Source organism: Monodelphis domestica, chromosome 4, assembly GCF_027887165.1.
Source record: "Monodelphis domestica isolate mMonDom1 chromosome 4, mMonDom1.pri, whole genome shotgun sequence".
NCBI lineage: Eukaryota > Metazoa > Chordata > Mammalia > Didelphimorphia > Didelphidae > Monodelphis > Monodelphis domestica.
In genome coordinates, this window is record NC_077230.1 from 249,637,439 (window position 1) to 249,659,091 (window position 21,653).

General features: G+C 33.9%; 1 protein-coding gene across 10 annotated transcripts in view; it reads right to left on the reverse strand.

Moving 5' to 3' along the window:
- GRIA4 (glutamate ionotropic receptor AMPA type subunit 4) overlaps window positions 1–21,653 on the reverse strand; it is a 478,222-nt gene that overhangs the window by 298,188 nt on the left and 158,381 nt on the right. For all 10 annotated transcript variants that reach the window (XR_008911318.1, XM_007494900.3, XM_056794448.1 and 7 more), the window contains one exon: window positions 748–987. Coding sequence is in view for 9 of the 10 variants with exons in the window: in XM_007494900.3 (XP_007494962.1) it covers window positions 748–987 (240 nt within the window). In the remaining variant the exon portion in view is untranslated. The remainder of the gene's footprint in view (window positions 1–747; window positions 988–21,653) is intronic.

The window sequence follows — 21,653 nt, forward strand, 5'->3', positions numbered from 1 at the left end:
TGTTTATTTCTAGTCACCACACAAAAACAGAATAGAACAGAGCTAAAAAAATCTGAGGACTAATTAATTTGTGAAATAAATTGGGAAAAGAAAATATATCAAATTCAGACCATTATCTTTCCTATCATTTTGTAACATTATTTTGACTTTTGGATGAATTTTCCACTATGTAGGACAGGTGCAATCACTAATCTCTGCTACCTGCAAAGCAAAGATAAAATGTAAGATGGCAAAAAGTCCAGGCGACTCACCATCCAATCTCCTCTGTCATTGCCATGACCTTTCAATTATTCAGGCACAGTTGTTACATTTCAAACTTATTGCTATAGACAGTATTGTGTATATTTTTCCAATGTATTTCAGATTCAGAAGAAAACAACTGTACTAGGTTTGGGTAAAAACATTTATTTAGTTACTATACAAAAATGTCATTTCAGGAGTAAATAGAAATATTTTGAGAGTTATCTTAGGTTTCTTAGTTCCAAGCACCTTGTTTGTTTAGAAAAAGATAGACTGAATTTGAAGTATGTTCACTTAAAAATCTCTCCCTAGGTCAAAGAAGAAACTGAACAAAATATAATTTAAAACAATGACAAACAGAAAACCTTTTATGAAGGGGTGCTTTTGGCCCTTTTAGGTTTCAAGGCTTTTTGTTCAGCCATGATACAGAAAGCCCAGAGAAACAGAAATGTCATTTCAGTTTAACATTTAGAATTCTGCTGATAAAGAAACTGGATTAAGACTTACCCCTATCTGTGTCATACAGGAAAACAAAACAGTTCCATTCATAGTGATCCAACAAACTCAAGAGTGCTCCTCGGAGAGAAGGTCTCAATTGCAGCACAAACTGACTCTCCCCCTCCGTAGGGAAACTTGGTGTGATAAGGGAGATGTGTAAGGCGCTGCAGAATGAGGTCAAAGTATGTACTGACCTCTTGTCATAGAGTCCAAAAATGGCAAAAACTCCTCGAGAATACTGAGAACAAACTAAAAAACAAAGGAGAAAAATACAGTTAGCATATATTCTAAAATTGTTCTTTTAGCACTAATGAATTATGGAAATATTTATCACATCATAGGAAAGTAAAACAATAAAACCTAAATAAATCTCAAACCTTTTATGAATCGACTTGGAATAGTCAAAGGTATAACCTGAAATACTATGATTCTAATTCTGATTGCCCCATTTTATTTCTTTTGGCTCTCATTGCTTTTTCATCTCGTCTTTAGTCTTTATTATGAAGTCATATTATCAGCCTTCAATCATCCAATCTTCCTATTTCTAGAACTATGGGAGATGTTGAAAGGAAAGCAAAAAGCAGTAGATAGGCTTACTTCCCCCTATGGAGCTTACAACTTAGTTGAAGACAAGAGTAGCACAATGAAACTATTAGAGCATTAATAAATGATTAATTTTACACTGAATAATTAACAATCTAAGGAACAACCAAATGCCAGTGAATTGCCAAATTTACTCATTAAAATGATTTGGTCTCTAAACAACTTATTTTTACCATACTTTTTGTAGTGGAAAATTTGCTGAATCAGCAGTCAAAGATGTCTGAATTTAAATCCTTGTATCACTATTTACTATCTGTGTAAATCTGAGATCACTTTTTCTTTCAAAGCCCTAGTTTCCTTTTTTGTAAACTGATTAGGATAGATTGGATAATCTCTATGGGCCTTTTCAACTGTAACATTTTATTATTCTATGATTTTATTATGATTCTAATTTGAATTTTCTATTTAAATGAATTACCTTTCCTCCTAAGCAATATGTATGGTTTTTCTCTGATTCTGAAATCTGATTTACTACTAAGCATAAATTCTTAATGATCCCGCAGTAGCAACACTATTTTAAAAGCATTTCATTTTGCTACTGGAGCCTGGCAGTGGTATCTGAAAATCATTGCTGGGATAGTGACAAACCTCAATCAAAATACAGGGAAGCTAAGTGATTTCTGGGAAGCATGTGCATTCTAAACCTATTAAATCCTTTCACTTGAGTAAGTTTCTATGAGTTATCAAGAGGTAAACTGACATATTGCGAAACTCACTATTCTTGTCAATGAAAGAGAAACAGTTAAATCCCTACATTTACTGATATTTCTCGAAATTGCATGAAAGGATACCAAGCTTATAATAAATAAAAACAATAAATAATATCTATTAATTGCCTATTGTGCATAGCCCCCTGCTATGTACTGATTCAGATAGAAAGCATTTACAGTCCAATATGAGGATAAGATTAGCATAGGTAACTATAATGCATGGTGTTTTATGATCTTAATTAGAGTTGCAAAGTAATGGGATATATGAATTCTGAGAGTAGACTTATCAATATACTGGAAAACATATGGATTGGCTCTGAGTGATAGGCAAAATTTCAAGAGACAAAGATTGAGGAGAAAAATCCCAAGTAAACAGATAAGAGAAAACTAATGAGGGAGTATGTATAATGCATATTCAGGAGGCTGAGAACTGTCCAGTTTGATTGGATACTGGTAATAATAAAAGAAGAATGGTAGGATGACATCAGGTGAGTTTAAATCTTAAAGCCCATGCAAATAATTTCTAATTTTATTTGGGTATATTTATCTTATCACTCTTTTGCTCAATATAAAATAAGTTTATTTGGTGTGTGACCCTGGGAAAGTCACTTGACCCCCATTGCCTAGCCCTTACGACTCCTCTGCCTTGGAACCAAGACACAGTATTGATTCCATGATGGAAGGTAAGAGTTTAAAAAATAAATAAATAAATTTATTTGGGAAGTAATAAGGACAATGACAATTTTTGAGCAGAAGAATAACATTTCTAGGTCTAGGCATAAGAAAAAATAATCTGATAGGTGGTATTGGAAGGGTAAAGGAGAGATTGAAGGATTGAAAGAGTGTAGCCAGTAAAACCTATAAAAAAGGAAGTGTACTAGTACGATTAGATAGGTTATAGGGACTTGGTGATAGTGGGAGAGAGGGAGAAGTGGATGTACAAGAGACATTATGGAAATGAATTTGACAAAAACTATGAGTCTCTTGGGCTCTTTTCTTCCTCCATTTGCTTTCTAAGCTGATGATTTTCACATCTCCCTATTCAATTCTAATCCCTCTGTTGTCCTCCATTTTTGCATCTCCAAATGTATAGTAGATATATTGAACTACTTGTCATATAGATATATTAAATGCAACATTTTCATAACTGAACTCATTATATAAGATTTCTCCCCAAACTGTCCCCCCACCCCCTTACAAACTGCCTTATTACTCTTACAGATTCCATTATCCTTCTGGTTTTCCAGGCTCACAACCTAGGTGTCATTTTTGACAACTTGCTTTTTCTCACTTTCCATAGTACATTGTTTGCCAATGTCTGTCAATTTTACCTTTATAACATCTGTCACACATTATTGCCCCCTTTTCTCTTCTAACACTGTCACCCTTCCCTGGTGCAAGTCCTCATCACCTCACACCTAGATTATTGCAATACTATGTGCACTGGTCTCTCGGGTCACAAGTTTTTCCTTCACTTCAGTATGTTCCTCTCTCAGCTGTCAAAAGGATCTTTCTAAAATGTGGACCTGATCATGCTGTCTCCCTTTTAGATGAACTCCAGTGACTCCCTATCACCTTCAGGATCAAATACACAGCATTTGCAACCCTTCATAAACTTCTCCACTACCTCATGGTAATCTTCTTACACCTAACATCACCCAATGTGCTTTTTGATCCAGTGACACTCATCTCCTAGGCATTAAAAAGGTATCCTTGCTTTAACCCTGAGTAAAGAAGCAAGAAAAGCCAGAATAGGGAAAATTGATGAGGGTATTAGGATTGGTTCAGAGTATCAAAAGTCCTTGCAGAAATTAATAGTAAATTTAATGTCAATAAGAAAAGGGGCAAAATATTTATAACAGCTATCTTTGAAGTGGCAAAGAATAATAAACAGAAGGGATGTCCATGAGTTGGGCAAAGGATAAAGAAGCTGTGGTATATGATTGCAATAGAATACTTTTGAGCCATCAGAAATGATGAAGAAGATGATAAAAAAAACTGGAAAATCTTATATAAAGTGATGCAAAGTGAAGTGAGCAGAGCCAGGAGAAGGTAGTACCTGGTAAGAACAATAATATATGATGATCAACTGAGAATCAGCAATGCAAATTTCCAAGACAACTTCAAGGGGCTTATTGTGAAAATGGCTATCCATTGCCAAAATAGGAACTGGTGGCATCTGAATACAGTTTGAAGCATACCATACCTGAATTTTTCTCTAGCCTAAGTAATATTTCTTTTTTACATGATGAAAATGGAAATATATATGGAATGATAACACATATTCAATCTAAAGCATAATACCTGTCTTCTGAGAGAGGCAGGAAAGGAGAGAATATGGAACATAAAATGACAGAAAATTGTTATTAAAATTATATTTACATGTAAAAACTGAAATGTTTATTAAATAATGGGGTTGCTATTAGAAAAGAAAATGGAGCATATAGAAGAATAAAATCTTCATCATTTGAGAAAAGAACCTAAAATTTTGCATCTTGAAGTTTATATAATTGAGTTGTTAAGTCTTTGGTGTTACCATATCTGTAGGTGAATGAAGAAGGAAGCTGTGAAAATGAAGGAAGGCATACTGCTAAAAATATCAACATATTCCTAAAAGTTTTAAGCATTATGGCTGGAGATGTAATGGAGCATAAAACAATCATCTAGCTAACAAATCCTGAAAATGAAATGTTTAAGTAATTTCTTGAAAGTCAATAAATGACAGCAAAAAGTCATAGAGAGAGGATGAAACAAATAAATTGGGTTTTGAAAAGCAAGAAATCATTGAGTGTGATGGTATATAAACCATGATGTAGAAAAATGAATATTTGTATCCTTCCCATTAGCCAAATCAATTGAGGAGTAGCCATTTCCCCCAAAGTAGTTTAACGGACTGTTGCTGTTAGGGTGAAAGTTAGGTTTCTGTTAAAGAAGAAGGTGAAAGGTTGAAAAGTTCTGCAATGGAGGGGAATTCCAAAAGGGACAATGGAATGGACTCAAATTCTGAATTTCTCAATGTGTATAACTGAAGGTCCCTGAGGTCCTTTAAAGAGGTCTGCTAGATAGAAACTACTTTTATAATAATATTACAACTTTGCAAATTAAAATATGGTAAAGGTCAATAGATATAACCTACCTAAACAAAAGTTCTTTTACAGTGGAGAATTCCTCAATGGTTTTTAAGAGTAGAAAGGTACCCTGATATCAAAACTTATAAGAACTGCTAGACTACATGAGTTAGATTGCATTTGATTTCAGAAACATTAAGGAAAATAAATATTTTTTAAAATTGTTTAGAGATAATATGGACATGCAGTAGGTTTCCCTTTAATCTATATATCTAGATTAATTTTGACTTCATAATGCTGTCCAATGTAATCAGTTCTCCCTCACTCACCCCCCTCCCCATCTTCCAACTACTTCCATATTATTTCACGCACTCATTTCTCTATCTGATTTATTTCTACACTCAAATACCAAGCTGACTCCTATAGTTACTCTTGTCTCAGAAATTTACTAACTCTGCGACATCCGCAAGGTCTTCTAGGACCTACCTTGTAGTTGCTTTTCATCTAATTTGAATCATTCTTTGTGAACTTTCCATTCTGTTACTACTTTCTTGGAGTAAAAAATCACCTTTTGCTTTAGTGCTGCCTATCTTTAGATCACAGGTTGGTTGCAAAATAATTTTATTTTTTGTGTTGCTATCATATTGTTTAGGTTTAGGGCAACTAGGTAGCTCAGTAGATGGAGTGCCAGTTGTGTAGTCAGGAAGATACATATTCCTGAGTTCAAATATAGCCTCAGACACTTGATAGCTGTATGACCCTGGGCAAGTCACTTAACCCTGTTTGTCACTGTTTCCTCATTTATTTAAAAAAATAAGTTGTAGAAGGAAATAGCTAACCACTTCAGTATCTTTGCCAAGAAAATCCCAAATGGGGTCATAAAGTTAATATATGACTGTAATGCTTGCACAACAACAAATAAATACATACCAATAAATACACACAAGTTTGTGATTCCTCAATGAGAAAGTGTTAGGTAAATAAGCAAATAAAATAAAGATATGTTACTAATTCATTAATCTCGCAACTATAAATTTTGATTGACTAAAATGTTTTCTGATAAGCTTTTCAAAAAGTATCATGGAATTTGAGAAACTGTCAAGAAAAGGTCTAGGAAAATGGAATCAGTTTATTTTTAGTAACATTTGTAGGCTCACAAGTGTCTTTGGGGTTAAAGCCCAAGAGTCAAATTTAGCTACAAAGCTGTTTGACACATAGTAGGTGCTCAGCATGCTTTGAAGGAAATTAATATACAAATTTTTCAATTAGAGAATATTGTGGGACTTAAGGTATAAATAGTGTCTAAGCTCCTTGCCTTAGTCCAGAACAAGGGAATGGCACAAAACTAAGAGCATGGGGAATTATTATACTCTTATGTAGATCTGTCCCACTCTTTTCATTTCATTACTCCCTGTAGTCTTGTAAATGTGTAGTACACCTCTTTTCTCTTACAAGATAATGTTTACTCATTGTGGTTCCCATTGTAATTTCAAAACCCTCCAATAAAGAGAATTGAGATAATATATATTTATTTGTACTAAAAAGTCACTTTCCTCACTCTTCGCACAAATTTTCTTCATGGGATAGTATATCTTTCAGTGTTTCAATATCCATAGAAGAACTTTCCATACTCTTGGGAGGGTTGAATTATTTCTATGTTACTAAAATTTTACTTTTATCACAAATTACATGATTTTAAAGCTGGAAGATTCCTTAATATTTAATAAAACACTGTGATTTAATAGATGAAGAAACTGAGACTCAGAAAAATAAAATGAGTTATCTGCATGGCTTCCTTTATTTTGTCAAGAATGATAAGAGTTGGGGGTAGGAGTGCATGAAGCCTTTGGTACTTTAGTCTGTAACTTCTTCTGGATAGAAGAGAGAGATAGAGATCTCAAAATAGCATGGGAGGGTCTAGGAAGCACTGAGACACATAACCTGCTGCAAATCTAGATAATGTTTCTCATCTACTCTGCTTCACCTCTCAACTCTTGCCAGTGTCTGGAAAAGGAGGTTATGGCCATTTTTAATTTGGGTTGTCTCTTTCTTTTGAGTTTTCATCCTTTTCAGTGAATGAAAAAGCATTTAACCCATATAAAGGTCAAAGCATTCAAACAATTCTTGGAATCTTAAGCATTTATTACATGTGTGACAAGAGAAAAGACACAGAGTGATAGGGAGTGATAGACACAGAGAGAAATAGATAAAAGGAGAGAAAAATTTAAATAGTTTATATAATATCTACACAGTACAAAGAGATAAACAAATATTTTGCAGATTAAACATTCAACTTTTCCCACTTAAGTAGAAACAGAGAAGAAAAACAATTGCTTGATCACATGGTTCAATGGGGATATGATTGAGGATCTAGACTCAAACTGATCACCCTAGTGCAAATATCAATAATATGAAAATAGATCTTGATCAATAACGTGTAAAACCCAGTGGAGTTGAGTACTGGCTATGGGAGGGGAGTGTGGAGGAGAGGGAAAGAACATGAATCATGTAACCTTGGAAAACATTTTCTTAATTAATCAATTATATAAAATTAAAAAAAACTTTTCCCACTGAAAAGAGAATATTGGAAAAGAATGATTAATAATAATTATGGCTTACAGGTTTACATTTATATAGCCCTTTAAGGTTTGCAAAAAATCTTATTAATGTCAACTTGTATCTTTCCAATAATATTATGAGGTATGTGCCATTATTATCTTCATTTCACAGATTTCAAGAAACTGAAGGGGACAAAAGTTAAATGACTTGTCTAAGGTCACATAGCTAATAAGTGTCTGAGGCCATCTGTGACTCCAGCTCTGCCTTTCTGGGGGCCTGAGCTCTGCATATTCCACCACCTACTTGTCCTTTTGTGAAGTGTTATTACTAAAAGAGATTGCATTAAAGAAGGATGAGTCATTTAAATATTCAAATTGAAGAGGACAAAAAAAAAGGCTTTTCTTCTGGGCTAACTATATGCTCAGCATAGTTGATTTCTCTTATAGCAGGAATTAGATACAACTAAGTGCCATGTGTAATGCCTAGAATATTTTTCTTCTGTAAAGTCAATAAACAGTCAATGAATTCAGCATTTACTGTCTCCTATGTGTAAGGCACTGTTCTGTTCTCACAGAATTTACAATTTCCTATAAATTCTGATTTATAATAAATCCCAGTATAATCATGAAAATAATTAAAAGTAGAAGTTTCTGACATTCCTATGACCTAATTTCTCTTAACCCTTCTAATTATTGCTGTTAAACTATTATAAAATTAGCATCTTTACCACCTTTTTCTTACCTACCTTGCTAGAAATGCTAGGGAATAGGGCATGTCAGAATAACATTAAATGTTTAAAAAAAAGTGTCATACAAATTATTTCCACTTCTAAAATTTGTGAGGCTTTCTTTTGACCTAGTTTTGTAGTTTTTTTACTAATGCAGGATTTTGTAGCTAATATTACACAAAAAGAACTATTATAACTGAGTACAAAAAAATCTATTCCTTAAGAATGAGTCATAATGATGTATATAATTTATCTTTTTTTAGCTATTAAAAAGCCTGGTCTCCCTGACTTCATTCAAGTGCCAACTAAGATCCCACATTCTATAAGGAGTCTTTCTCTATCTCCTTAATTCTAGATCCTCCTCTCCTCCTTTGATTATTTCCATTTTCATACTGTAAACATGTTGTTTGTATACAGTCGTTTTTATGCTTTCACCTCTTTTAGAATATGCAGTTTATGAGGGTACAAACTGAAGGCTATTCCCACTTACACCCCTTTTTTTGTACTTCTCTGCTAAGCGCAGTGTCAGATGAATAATAGATGGTAATAAAATTTTATTGACAATTGACTATAAATGAATACATGAACATGGATAGGGACCTGAAGGTAGAAGATGCTAACTGAAAAGGAGTAGTGAGAAAAAATCAGAGGTAATAAAATAATGTTATACTAAATCAAGAAGACTAATTATTTGCAATAGCTATGTCTTACTTTAGAAAGTATAAATGTTCACATGGAAAACTGTTTCTCATATATTATACATGATTACTAATAGATAACAATAACTAATAGAAAACAATAATTAATAACCTTTTCCCAATTCAAAGCAAGGCTCAAGAAAATTAATGGAATTACCAAAGAGCCAAAAAGATACTCAGAATGAAATAAAGAATTTTTGCCTCAAAACAACTTTTTTTCCTACCATACCACACATAGAAAATGGCTAGTTGAAAATACAATCAATAGAAAAATAATTATAAGTATTTTAGTTAAATTCCAAATAGACTACAAAGTGTTAAAATCTGAAGAAATTGAGGAGCATTTTTTCTTTCCTCTATAGATCAGTGACCCATGTTTATACCTTGTACAATGCTTTTCACTTAGCAAGTGCTATAAAAATGTTTCTGAAATTGAATTTTCTTGTCCTTTGGGGATAAGATTTGTTGCAATGTGTATCCATAATAGAAATGACTTTACTTATACAATAAAAGAAATTTATAACTAAATAATATCTAAAATAGATTTTATTACACTGTTTAAATAGATTTCTGTGACAGTTAGTCAAGATATAGTACCACAAGAAAAATATATTTTATTTATTCATATATAGAAATAAATTATTATATTTTAGCACATGTACACAAGTAAAATATAGTTCTGTCCCTGAGTATTTTGATTTATTATTTTAAGAATATAATGTAAATTTAACTGGCACTGACATGGGGGTAGACTGTCCTCTGAATACTCCAAGTCTCTAGAGTAATTCCAGGTCAAAGAGTACATGGGGAATTTCCCAGTCTTGGACCCCTGAAATACTGGATAAAGAAAACTAAGCTGGCCCTGATGCCACTTAAATTAATCACTACATATGAGAATTAACAAGTTTTTGATTGATTAATTTAAAAGTATTTGATTGATAGACAAAGAGTTTGATTCATTCTTCACACACCAAAGGGACAAACTGTATGATCAAAAGTCTCTGAGAGATATATCCCCTTTCTGCATTAGGTACATTTCCTGTAGCCTTCTGAGAAGCACAGATATGTACCTTCTGTTTGCATCTCAAACATCACTAGATTCTCTAAGATATACAATTCACCATCCTTTATGATCAAGGTTTAATGTGTCATAAACAATATATACCTGTGCTTCTACCCCAGACATCAAGAAACCTCACATGGGAATGTCACTGAATCTCCCTTGTTTATCCCTCTTACCACCTTCCATTCCTGGTTACAGTCTCTGTTCCTTTCAGGCATAAAAATCCTAGAGTCCTCTTTAGGGAGGCATACTTCACTTGCACCTGCCTCCTGGCCATTCAGTCAATAAATTCCTAAACTATTTTAAAATATTCATTGGACCCTGGTAATTCTTTAAGTGAGTGTACTCTCCTGAACCAGAATATATCAAGCTCTCACACAAGAGCACTCACTTGCAAAACAGAATTTGTTAAGAAAACATTATACTTTTCTATAATATTAATACCTAAAAAATATATTCCCTTTTACCAGGTACCATTTTTCATTCTGGTTTATAACATTTAACAGTTATAGATGACAGGTTGAAGGATAAGAAAACTTAAGAGAAATTCAAAGAACACTAGAGTAACCATTTGATTTTACATATAAAGGAATGGAGAGTCAAAGAAGTTGATTAAAGGTATTCAAGATCATTCATCTAAATAGTGGCAAAGCTAACCCTAGAATCCATATAGTTCTGACTCACAATACAATTCTTTTTTCATTATTATCCCAAGTTTAGTCATTCTTTAGTTTTAATATGATTCTTTAAAATGATCTCTGACTATTTTTCTATTTTGGAAATTCAAGCTAAAATGTCAGAATTATTTGAGCATATATTATATCTTTCTTTGGTTTGGTATAGCAATGATGCTAAATCTTGTTCAGGTTAAAAAACAAAACAAAAAACTCAGTCAGGTGGTGGATATAGCATGCTGGGCCTGAATTCGTTAATTCAAGCCCTCAAGGCATTATTGTACTTTATTAATATGTAAAAGCTCATTTTCTTAGAATTCTGAGAGGTGGTTAACTTTTAGTACATAAAGTTACTGAAGCTAATCACCATAAATGACAAGGCAGAATGCAAATTACACACAAATATTTCATTTTAATTATATTACAATTAAGCACTTTAGCTTTCTCAGATGTCTTCTCTGGTGCTGTTTCTGGACAGCACCATCAAGGATCACAATGAGGTATAATTGCACGCTGGAAACACATGGCCATGCCCATACTCTCATCCAATTTTTTGACACGAGCACATTTCAATTCTAAATTAAACTAATTGAGATCTCAGTAAAATATACAAGCTTGTTTGCACATTTCTTTCTTGAGTCAGGCTAACATAATGGGAACACATGGTTCATTTTCTGCTAAGTTCTTCATAGGAATTAATGCTAGACAGTGAAATCAAGATGCATTTCAACAATGAAGTTATTTGCCTGGTGGTTAAGTTGGGTGTTTCAAAAAAATATCGTTAACTCTTTCAGACAATTATATAACAGTAATAACTTGAACAGTCTTTCCTAACAGATTAACTTTCAGCTAGAGAATGACTGAAGGATTAAGGAATTTAAAGCACCATTTCCTGTTAAAATTTTTTGAGGATGTCTGGGACATTTTCACTTTCATAAGGTTCCTTGAAAGAAAAAAAAATGCTGGATCATCTATATTTTACTATTGTAAATGGAAAGATACCAGAGGGATAACAGGATATGATTTGTTGCTGGGGGAAGGAGGGGAAACTTGGACAGAGGTCACCAGCAATTTTAGTCTTCTACAATCAACCTGGACATTTTGATGTATGCACAACAGAAGAGTGATGGGAGAAATTTCCTTACTATGTTTTCCCTCATTTCCATTTCTGCCTGAGCAAGTGTGGCACTGACAGGAGTATGAAAAGAAGTTAGAAATAGCAATGCTGTTCATTAGTTCATTGCTTATTACTGTTCAGATGAGGGTTGAAATGAGGGATTCTGAAGAGATGATAGAAGAATTCAAAGAGCAGACATGATCTTAGCTTGGGCAACTGTTATTGCTTATGAGAAACCTAAATATGGAGGAGAGCTTCATAGTCTTTATCTTCTTCAAAGATGGCTAAGCAAGATTAATTCCTTTTCCCATCCACTGTCTAGAGAATTCCCCTGTGGAAAGAGCACAGAGTAGTCAGTGGCCCTGCAGAAAGCATTTCTGCTAAAGGCCACTCGAATCAGCAGGGATGTCAGTGTCTGGCAGAGAGAAGATTCAGAGCCAGCAAAGATCAGAGATCAGTCAAATAACATCATTTGAAAACATGAGCATTTAAGGATGTGAACTGACCTTCTATCTGTGTGCCATGCATGCACCTTTCCATAAGTGTTCTCTAGTATCATATGTATGCTAATTATATGTATACCCTTCTAATGTTAGCTCTGGCTATATGTGTTCCTAATATGTATAAAGAAAACACTTGATCTCAATGTGTGCCTATTCCTCATAGTGAGGGTTTATTTGTAGGATAGTAAATTATTTATTGGGAAGGTTTTGTTATAAATTTATTCTTAATTCATTAAAAAGTTCTTGTTCTCAACTAAAAGAAAATATATCTAGGGAAAGAGGGGTTCAATATATTGTCGTTAGGAGATTATGATGAATAATATAACCCGGCCCTCGCATAGCTTAGAGGAATCCATAGGTGGATGTCCCAAGTGCTAAACATAATATCATGTCACTTAGGAGAAACAGAATCAATTCATGCTTTCTAGTTAGGAAATAGGTAAGAGGCTCATGAAAAGGCTTTACATTTACTTCTTGGAAGAATGAAGCATACTAATGTAGCTATTATAATATAATACTGTTGTTTGAAAATTTACCTTTATTTAATTTCTACATTTATTCTATTAATATCATGTTCCTTGTATGTTATCATTTGTGTTTATGCATTTAATTGACATTGTGTTATTATGAAAGAACTAGTGGATTTAGTGTCAAGAAACTTGGTCTTGAATGTTTACATTTTGGGTCATAAATCAAGTTACTCCATAAGACTGTGGAGGTATTGTGAGACAGCAGATTCTTTGAAAACAGTATAAGAGCAATAGTAGACTAAAATCCCAATAAGGATCTGTAGACTGATAATAGCCTAAGAAGCTAGCATTATCTTTGCTTGAAGTAAGAAAAGAATACTGTTCAAGAATATGAAGATGTTACTTATGCTTGTCTCTATAGACTAATTTTGGAGCATTGTGTTTCATTCTGGGTGGTAGGAAGAGCAGTGACAAACTTTAACAGGAAAAGTAGTGATCAAAGGATGGTGATAAAGCTTGAAATTATGTCAAATGAGAAGTGATTAAAACCATTAGATATGCTCAATCCATAGAAGACTTAGGGGTGGAGGGATATGATATATGGCTTCAGTATTTAAAGGATTGACATGTGGAAAAAGGATTAGGTCTATTTATTCTATGTGTCATCAGAAGACAGAACTTAAGCAATGGATATAAATTACAATAAGGTAGAGTTTTTCTTTACGTGCAAAAAGGGAAAAAATTTAAACTATATTTTTGTTCAGTTATTTCATATATTTCTGATTCTTTGTAACCTCATTTTGGATTTGCTTATCAAAGATACTAGAGTGATTTGTCATTTCTTTCTTCAGATCATTTTATACATGAAGAACTAAGGCAAACACATGTAAGTGACTTGCTCAGGGTCACACAGCTAGTAGCTGTTCTGATTTGAATTCATGAAGATAAGTCATCCTGAGTCCAATCCTAACACTTCATCCACCTACTTTGCCTCTTCAAACAATTGAGTTATCGGAAAGTAAAATAGCAAGACTCAAGAGATAGTAGGCTTGCCCTCTTGAAGGTTTTCAAGATAAAGATAGATTGTAAATCACTGAATATTTACTAGAGGGAATTTCTGTACCTGTAAAAATGACACAGAGAACTACAGGATCTTTTCTACTATGAAATTCAATTATTCTCTCTCTTCTTCCTTGTCCTTGTCCCCATCCTTGCCCTTCTTCTGTTCAGTCTTTGCAACTATTGTTATTCTTATTTTTGTTTAAATCTCATTGTTGGTTGTATCTCTATTTCTGTTTCTGTCTGTCTGCCTGTCTTTTCCTTTCCCTCCCTCCTTCTCTTGTTCACACACATCTAAACACCTGCATGTATGCCAGCAGATCTGAGTTAATAATGTTTTCATTCAAAATGCTACAAATCCAAGTGTTATCGAATGTGTGGTCATTGGCAGCAGAAGGATCTCAACATAGAAGGAGTGGCTTAAATAGAATGAGTAAAGGAAGATAGTGAGCATGGTCTAGAGGTAAAAACATTGGATGTGGAGCCATATGACACTGGGGTTCACCAGACCCTTTCTGACATTTACTACTCTTGTGACCTGAGGCAAATCAAAACCTCTGAAACCAAAGTTTTCCCACCTATAAAAGCATATGATACCCATGGTAATTTTGTCATAAGTATTTTGTTCTGGGTAATAAATGAAGAAATATATGTGAAACACTTTGGACACATAAATTGCAATATAAATGCTAGTGGTTATTAATATCAGAGCTCTCTCCCCAGCTAAATAGGAAGCTAGAAATAACTACAGAGTGGACAGTGAGCAGTGAGGTAGAGATCCATCTATATACTTCTGGGAGTCAAGATGGGGGCTTAGAAGCAAAAGTCTAGTCCTCCCTGAAAACCTTTCCATACCAAAACACTTCAAAGTAGATAAAACCAAATCCAACAAAAGCACAGAGCTGAGGGACCCTCCTTCTTGATTCAACTTAAAAGGTACACAGAGAAGGTTGAATTCTTGGATTTAAGGAAAATAAAGAAGGAAGGTCACAGGACCCCTCCCCCACTTACTGTGCTGAGACTTGTGGCTGTTGGGACCTTGGAGGGAGGGCTCCAGTCCAGAGGGAGTGCCTTGCTACCACAGCTATGAGAGGCTTGGGGCTCTGACCACAGCTGGCAGGGAGGCAGCTAGAAGAGAAGGGTATAGAGGAAGGCAGCCTGGTCTCAGCCTTCAGCCACCATTCCTACATCTTGGGCCTCTGTCTCTGGCGGTTATGACCGCAAGGCACATTCAACTCAGCAGATCAGTTCTGGCTGGCTTAATGTAGTTTAGCAATAGTGCAGATAAAAAGCATTCAGAGGGCAGGTAAGCTGAATCTCCAACACCCCTCCCCCATCTACTGCGCTGAGACCCACCATAAGAATCTGGTTGACTGGGATCCCAGGGTGAAGGCTGCAACTGAGATGGGGTACCTTGGTAGCACCTTGGGAAGCTTAGGGCTCTGACTAGGAAGCTTTCAGGGAGGCAACTGACAGAAAGGAGTAGTGAGGAGGGTAAAGGTAACTACCTTCAGCCTTAACAACTCCACCTTTACCTTTACCTTCAGCTTCAGCTTCAGCTTCTGCTGGCAGCTGAGGAAGATCTGACCTCAGGGCTCAGTAGACCAGCTTCATCAGCCTAATTCAGTTAATCAGAAGAGCAAAAAAACCTCTTCAGGAGAGAACAGCCCAAACTCACAGATCCAGCAAATAAACAGAGGAGCAAGGATACAGTCAGTGACAGGGGAACAAGTAAAAAATATAAATAAACAACAGAAAGAGAAAAAAGAAATTACGATTGACAGCTTCTATACAGGTAATGAACAAAAAAGAAATGGAACAGAGGAGGACCAAGGAATAGCAAGTAAAAACTCAAGAACTCCAGCAAACTGGACATAGGCTTTGGAAGAACTATATATAAATATATATTTCATAAAGAAGCATATGGGGAAGGGGGAGAAGACAAATACAATGGAAGTGTGGAAGAGGTTGACAACAGGTGATACTTAAGTCTTACACATATTGAAATTGACTCAGAGAGGGAAGAACAATCAGAGCCATGGGGCAAAGAATTGTATTGTGCCTGAGAGAGAAGTAAGAGGGAAATAACTGGGTTGGTGGGGAGTAATCCAAGGGAGGGAGGTGTTGGGCGGGTTGTTTAAAACAGAGATCCATCTATAAATAGAAGATCAGAAAATCTATAATTGTTGGAGACAAAAATATAGTAGGAAATAGTGTTTTCTTAATGCTTATGGCAGCCATTCTAATATGTCAGAAACCCATTCTTTACTGCAGTCAACACAGTCTGTTCAGCATTGCTTGAATGGGTAAAAATAAAAAAAAAATAGGCCCAGGAGCAGCAGCCTCAAAGCACTCTTCCCAAATAGCTCAACTAGAGGCTTGTCTTTCATCAGTTGCCAGTGCCAACAAAAGTAGTTACCCTGTGGCCAAATGAAGTAGCATTGGGGAATTATTCAACCTCAGTGCTGTTGGATGGTTTTTTCTTTTACAGATATGATACAGCACATGTTTTTAAAAATTTAATCTTTAAAGGCTTTAAAAGCTATTACATTGGGTACCATTTGAACAGAATGAAAGAATACTTTGACATGTTTTGGCAGGCTTCATAAAGCAACTACTTTTATCACAAATTTTACTTTTGCAAAACACTCCTCCATCTTTTCCTTTTGTGCTATCTGGCTAGATGCTCAACAAATATTCTACAATTCTCTTGGCTTTACTTATTCTATGGCCCAAATTAAAGATAATCCCTTGCTTTTCCACATATATACCCTATACACACCCTTTATTTTCCTGTCTCAATGTCTTCACTTATTTCCTATGCCTGGACTTCCCTATTTCCCACTAAATTCTTTCCCATTCTTTAATGCACAAATAAACATGACCACCTTGGCAGATTCCATAATCAGGGAAGACCCTCCTCTTTTAAGACTACACCAAGAAGTGAGTTTGTACCTCTCTAATGTGTTTTGCAGTTCTGAGTTAGATATATGTTTGTATATATATATATATCCCATTAATGAGCTAGATGGTACAGTGGATAGAGTACTAGGCCTGGAGTAAAAAAGATAGAGAAAAATGACTGTACATTAACCAATTAAACTATAAATGAGGGCAAGAACTAGATCTTCTCTTAACTTTTTGTCTCCTCTCCCCCACTCAGTGCCTAACATTGTTCTCTGCATCTATTAATTGTTGAATAAATATTAACTATATTAAATTGCATTAAATTACATAATAGTCAGAACTCTATTCTGATATATCAGGCTTAAATATTGAAGATGTCTTTATGATGGCTCCTAGACTGCCAGAACTCGTTTACTGATTATGAATCTTATGGTATGGTAGGCAGTGTCTTTGACTTATAGTCCTGAAGACTTAAAGACCTAAACTTGAATCTTTCTTCAGACACCTAGTATCTGGGGGAGTTTGCATAAGTCAATTAACCTCTCTGAGCCTCAGGTACCTCAACTGTAAAATGGGGAAAATTATGGCACAGGGTTCTTTTAAATATCAAATTATTTAATCTTATGTATGTTTGTACACTGTCAGAACTTAAAAGGCTACATAAATGTGATATATTACCATTATTTTAATTATGATAATAATATTAGCAACAGAAGTAATAACATCTCACTAATCTTGTTTGACGGAGGACAAATAGGAAAAATGACAGGAGAAATCACTATCTTGCTATAGTTTGACTATACTCAACTGCTAAAGTGTATAAAATGACTGCTTTTAATAAATGAATAAAAGAACTAGAATGTAAGTTCATCTTCTATAGGCTTACTAAAAGCAATATATATATATGTATATATATATTTATATGTATTACACTGGGGACCTAGACACTAGACAAAACTGTGCTCTGACTCAATCTTTGATAAAAAACATCCAAGGGAAATGCAGAAACCAAGACAGAGTTAGCTCAGTTTGCCTTTATTTAAACACCTTTCAACTACTCCAACTAGTATTTAGCTATCTGAAGTCCCAAACCCCCCACTGATGCTTTTCCTTTCTAATGGGCCAAAAAGTTAAAGTAAAAGTAACCCATCTAGAGCTTATATTAATGGCTTCTTTTTGTGGTCAAGTAGAAAAACATAACCTTTTTTGTTGTTAAAGCATTCTCATCAATAAACTTGGTGTGGTAAAATTGAAGGATCAATGTAATGTTTGATACAATAAAATAATTTGAGCATCGTTAAAATGTTTGGTTTTATTGTACCATAAGATTTAATTTTACCTGTTTTCCCATCAAATAAAAAAATGACAATAGCTAAACAGTGTACTAAAACTGAAAAGAACAAAACCAAAAATAAGCATAGTTAAAAATAAAGTTAGTTCCACTAACTTTAAAAATTACAATTATAAAGCAACAGCCTCATTAAATTCTCTTTTAAGCTATCATGTCCAGTGTTCAAATTCAAGAAGAGAATAAAATATTCTCCTTAAAGAAACCCATTTTCACTCTTTCCAAGCATTAGTTTATCTAAGGATAGGAATTTGTGTAGTCATTTTCAGTCATATCTGATCCTTAATGACCCCTTTGGATGATTTTGTGGGAAAGATAATGGAGTGGTTTGCTATTTCCTTCTCCAGCTTATTTTATAGATGAAGAAACCAGGGCAAGCTGGATTATAACATGCCACGGGTCACAAGGTTAGTAGTTTCTGTGGACAGATTTGAATTCAATTCTTCCTGACTCCAGGTCTGGCCTTCCATCTACTGTACTACCATGCTGCCCTAAAATAGGATAGGCCTAAGATTCTTTATAAAAAATAATCTGTTTTGATTTAGTTCAGAGCCATAAAAAATATTTGTGTAATTTGGTGATTAAAAAAAACCTCATTTAATCTCCTAATCAATATATTGTATAAAATATATAGGCCTAGAGTAGCCAATAAAATTTTATACAAAATATCAAAATGTCAGTTAAACATAGGGTTTTTTAAATCAAAGAAACACACTAATAATTTCCTCTGCTTTGTATTCAAATTTTATTTTATTTATTTATTTATATATATTATTTATTTATATATATTTATTATATATTATATATATTTATATAAATTATTTATTAAAATTTTCATAATGTATTCTTGGAAAATTAAACATTAAAATTATATTTTAAATATGTTAAATATGTACTTTCTATGACTACAAAAATAAAATTACTTTAAATTTGCTGTTTATTATCTGCTTATTTGAGAGACCACCAAAGTCCATTACTTTTTCACAATATATGTAATTTAAATAGCTATTTTATTTTAACATCACCTTTCCCAATGTTTTTCTCTTTCCCCTTTGGTAGCATTCTTTTAGTGAAGAGAGGTGATGACCACATCAGAACATAGATGAACATAAAACTATGCATGCTTCTCCTACTAATGTACTATTTCCTTCAATCTATTAAACATTTTTTTCTTGTACTCCATTCAGCAAAATGAACAGAAATCTATTTAATCATTAGGAAGTACAAGCCTCTCCTGGTCATTTCATTGTGTCACGAGGTTTTAATTTATTTTTCTGAAGAGTCCCTGATCTATACATCTAAACCTAGTCTCTCTTGCATTTAATTCCACATCACCAACTGTTTATTGGATATTTCCAATTGGATATTCCATAGACACCGAAAACTTAATAAATCTCAAATAGAACTCATCGTCTTTTCCCCATGACACACTCTTTATCGTCCCAATTCATATTAAGAGGATCATCATCATTTCATTCACTCAGGTTTGCAATCTAGATTTTATCTTTGGTGCTGTACTCCCTCTCACTCTACATATTTAATAAGTTGACGAATTTTGTAATTCCTATCATTAAAACATCTTTCACATTGATCCCCTTATCAATCTCCATTTGCTCCGCCGGCCCCAAATTACCTTTCTAGGTCTATTAAACAATATTTTCCTTCAAACATGCTACGAACTAGTCAAATTGCCTTTCTTATTGATACTCATATACAATACTGTATCTGATTCATCCATTTTCTTATAGTTCCTGTCCCTGCTTCCTGAAATGCATTCCTTCCTCCCCTCTGCCTCACAGAAATTTTTGTTTCCCTTAAGGCTCAGTTCAAATAGCACCTTTGACATGAAGTCTATTCTGTTTCCTCTATATATTTGTGTTTCTCACCTCTCCAAAATTAATCTATACCTAGTCTGAAAATCTATTTTGTATATATCTAATATCTATATGAATATATTTTGTCACCTATCAGGGAATTATAAGGCCCTGAGGGCAAGAATTATTTTAGTTTGTATCAGCGCTTTGTACAATTCTTGTCATATTATAGATGCTTAATAAATTCTAGTCAACCACTTTATTTGAATTTCTGTTAACATTAACTTTATTAATTTTTTAAAAAATTAATATTTTACCTAGGAGACCAAACATATATTTTTCTCTTCAGTATATTATATTGTACTGTATGAATAAAGGAAAGTGCATATGAATTGGAGGAAAGTTAACAGATGGCATTTAAAAGGCAAATGATTTAAACCACTATTTAACTTTGATCATATTTCAGAAGAAAACAAAATATAAAAAGATAAGTTTCACAGCTTTATTGAACACCCAGGGAAGCTATTTTGATTCACCTGAGTTCTGTCTGCCAGGGTTTTATAAACCCATCTCCTATTAATAGGCTTTCAGTCATTTTTTTTCTCCATTTGGTTAACAAATCTAACTACTGGAACTACTATTTCTCACAGCTTACTGAGGTATGACATTCTATCATCAAGGGAAATTAAATTAGTCTAGAAAAATTATTTTCTTCTTCATAAATAATATTGATTGTGACTTAGTGCACTGGGACCTTTGAATTTTTTCTTATAACCATAAAATATTACATATTAAGGCCTGAGGCAACATGACATAGTGGATACAGTGCTGAGCTTGGGATCTTAGATCACAGGAATATAGATGAATTAAAAATTGGAAGGGACCATTAGAAGTCTTCAAGTTCAGTCCTTTCATTTCATCAGTGAGAATACTGAAGACCACAGAAATTATATGACTTGTTGGTCACATATCTAGGAAGCATCCAAGATAAGATTTGATACCCAGTCTTCCTTACTATAAGTCCAACAATCTATCCACTATTGCATGCTTTCTTTCAAGAAGATCTGGTTTCCTGTCCTGACTCCAATACTTAGCTATATGATCTGACAAAACTCATTTAACTATTACATGCTGTAGGCAACAACCCAAGACTTATCTTCTAAGTTATAAAGTTCTAATTTGCTTTTGTAGAGGGTTCTTTCAACACCAAAAAGTCAATATGATAAAGAAACCACTTGTCATAGACTGTGATAGATTTTAGAAATTTTCCAGTTCACCCCTCTTATTTTACAGATGGGGGAAATGAGGTTCATATAGATGTAATAACTTGCTTCAAGTAATATAGGTAGTAAAAACATACAGACTTCAGATGTGGACACAGGATCGGTGACTCCAAATGTTGACCATTGGTAATTGTGCCATACTGCTAAAAATATTTTTGTTTGTTTACGAATCAGGTATCCAAATATTAATAACTAACATTTATATAATTTTTAAAGTAAGCAAGCCTGTTACATGTGTTCTCTCCTTTAATCCTCATAACAACCTTAAGAATTAGGTGCAATTATCATCCCATTTTATAGAAAAGCATACTA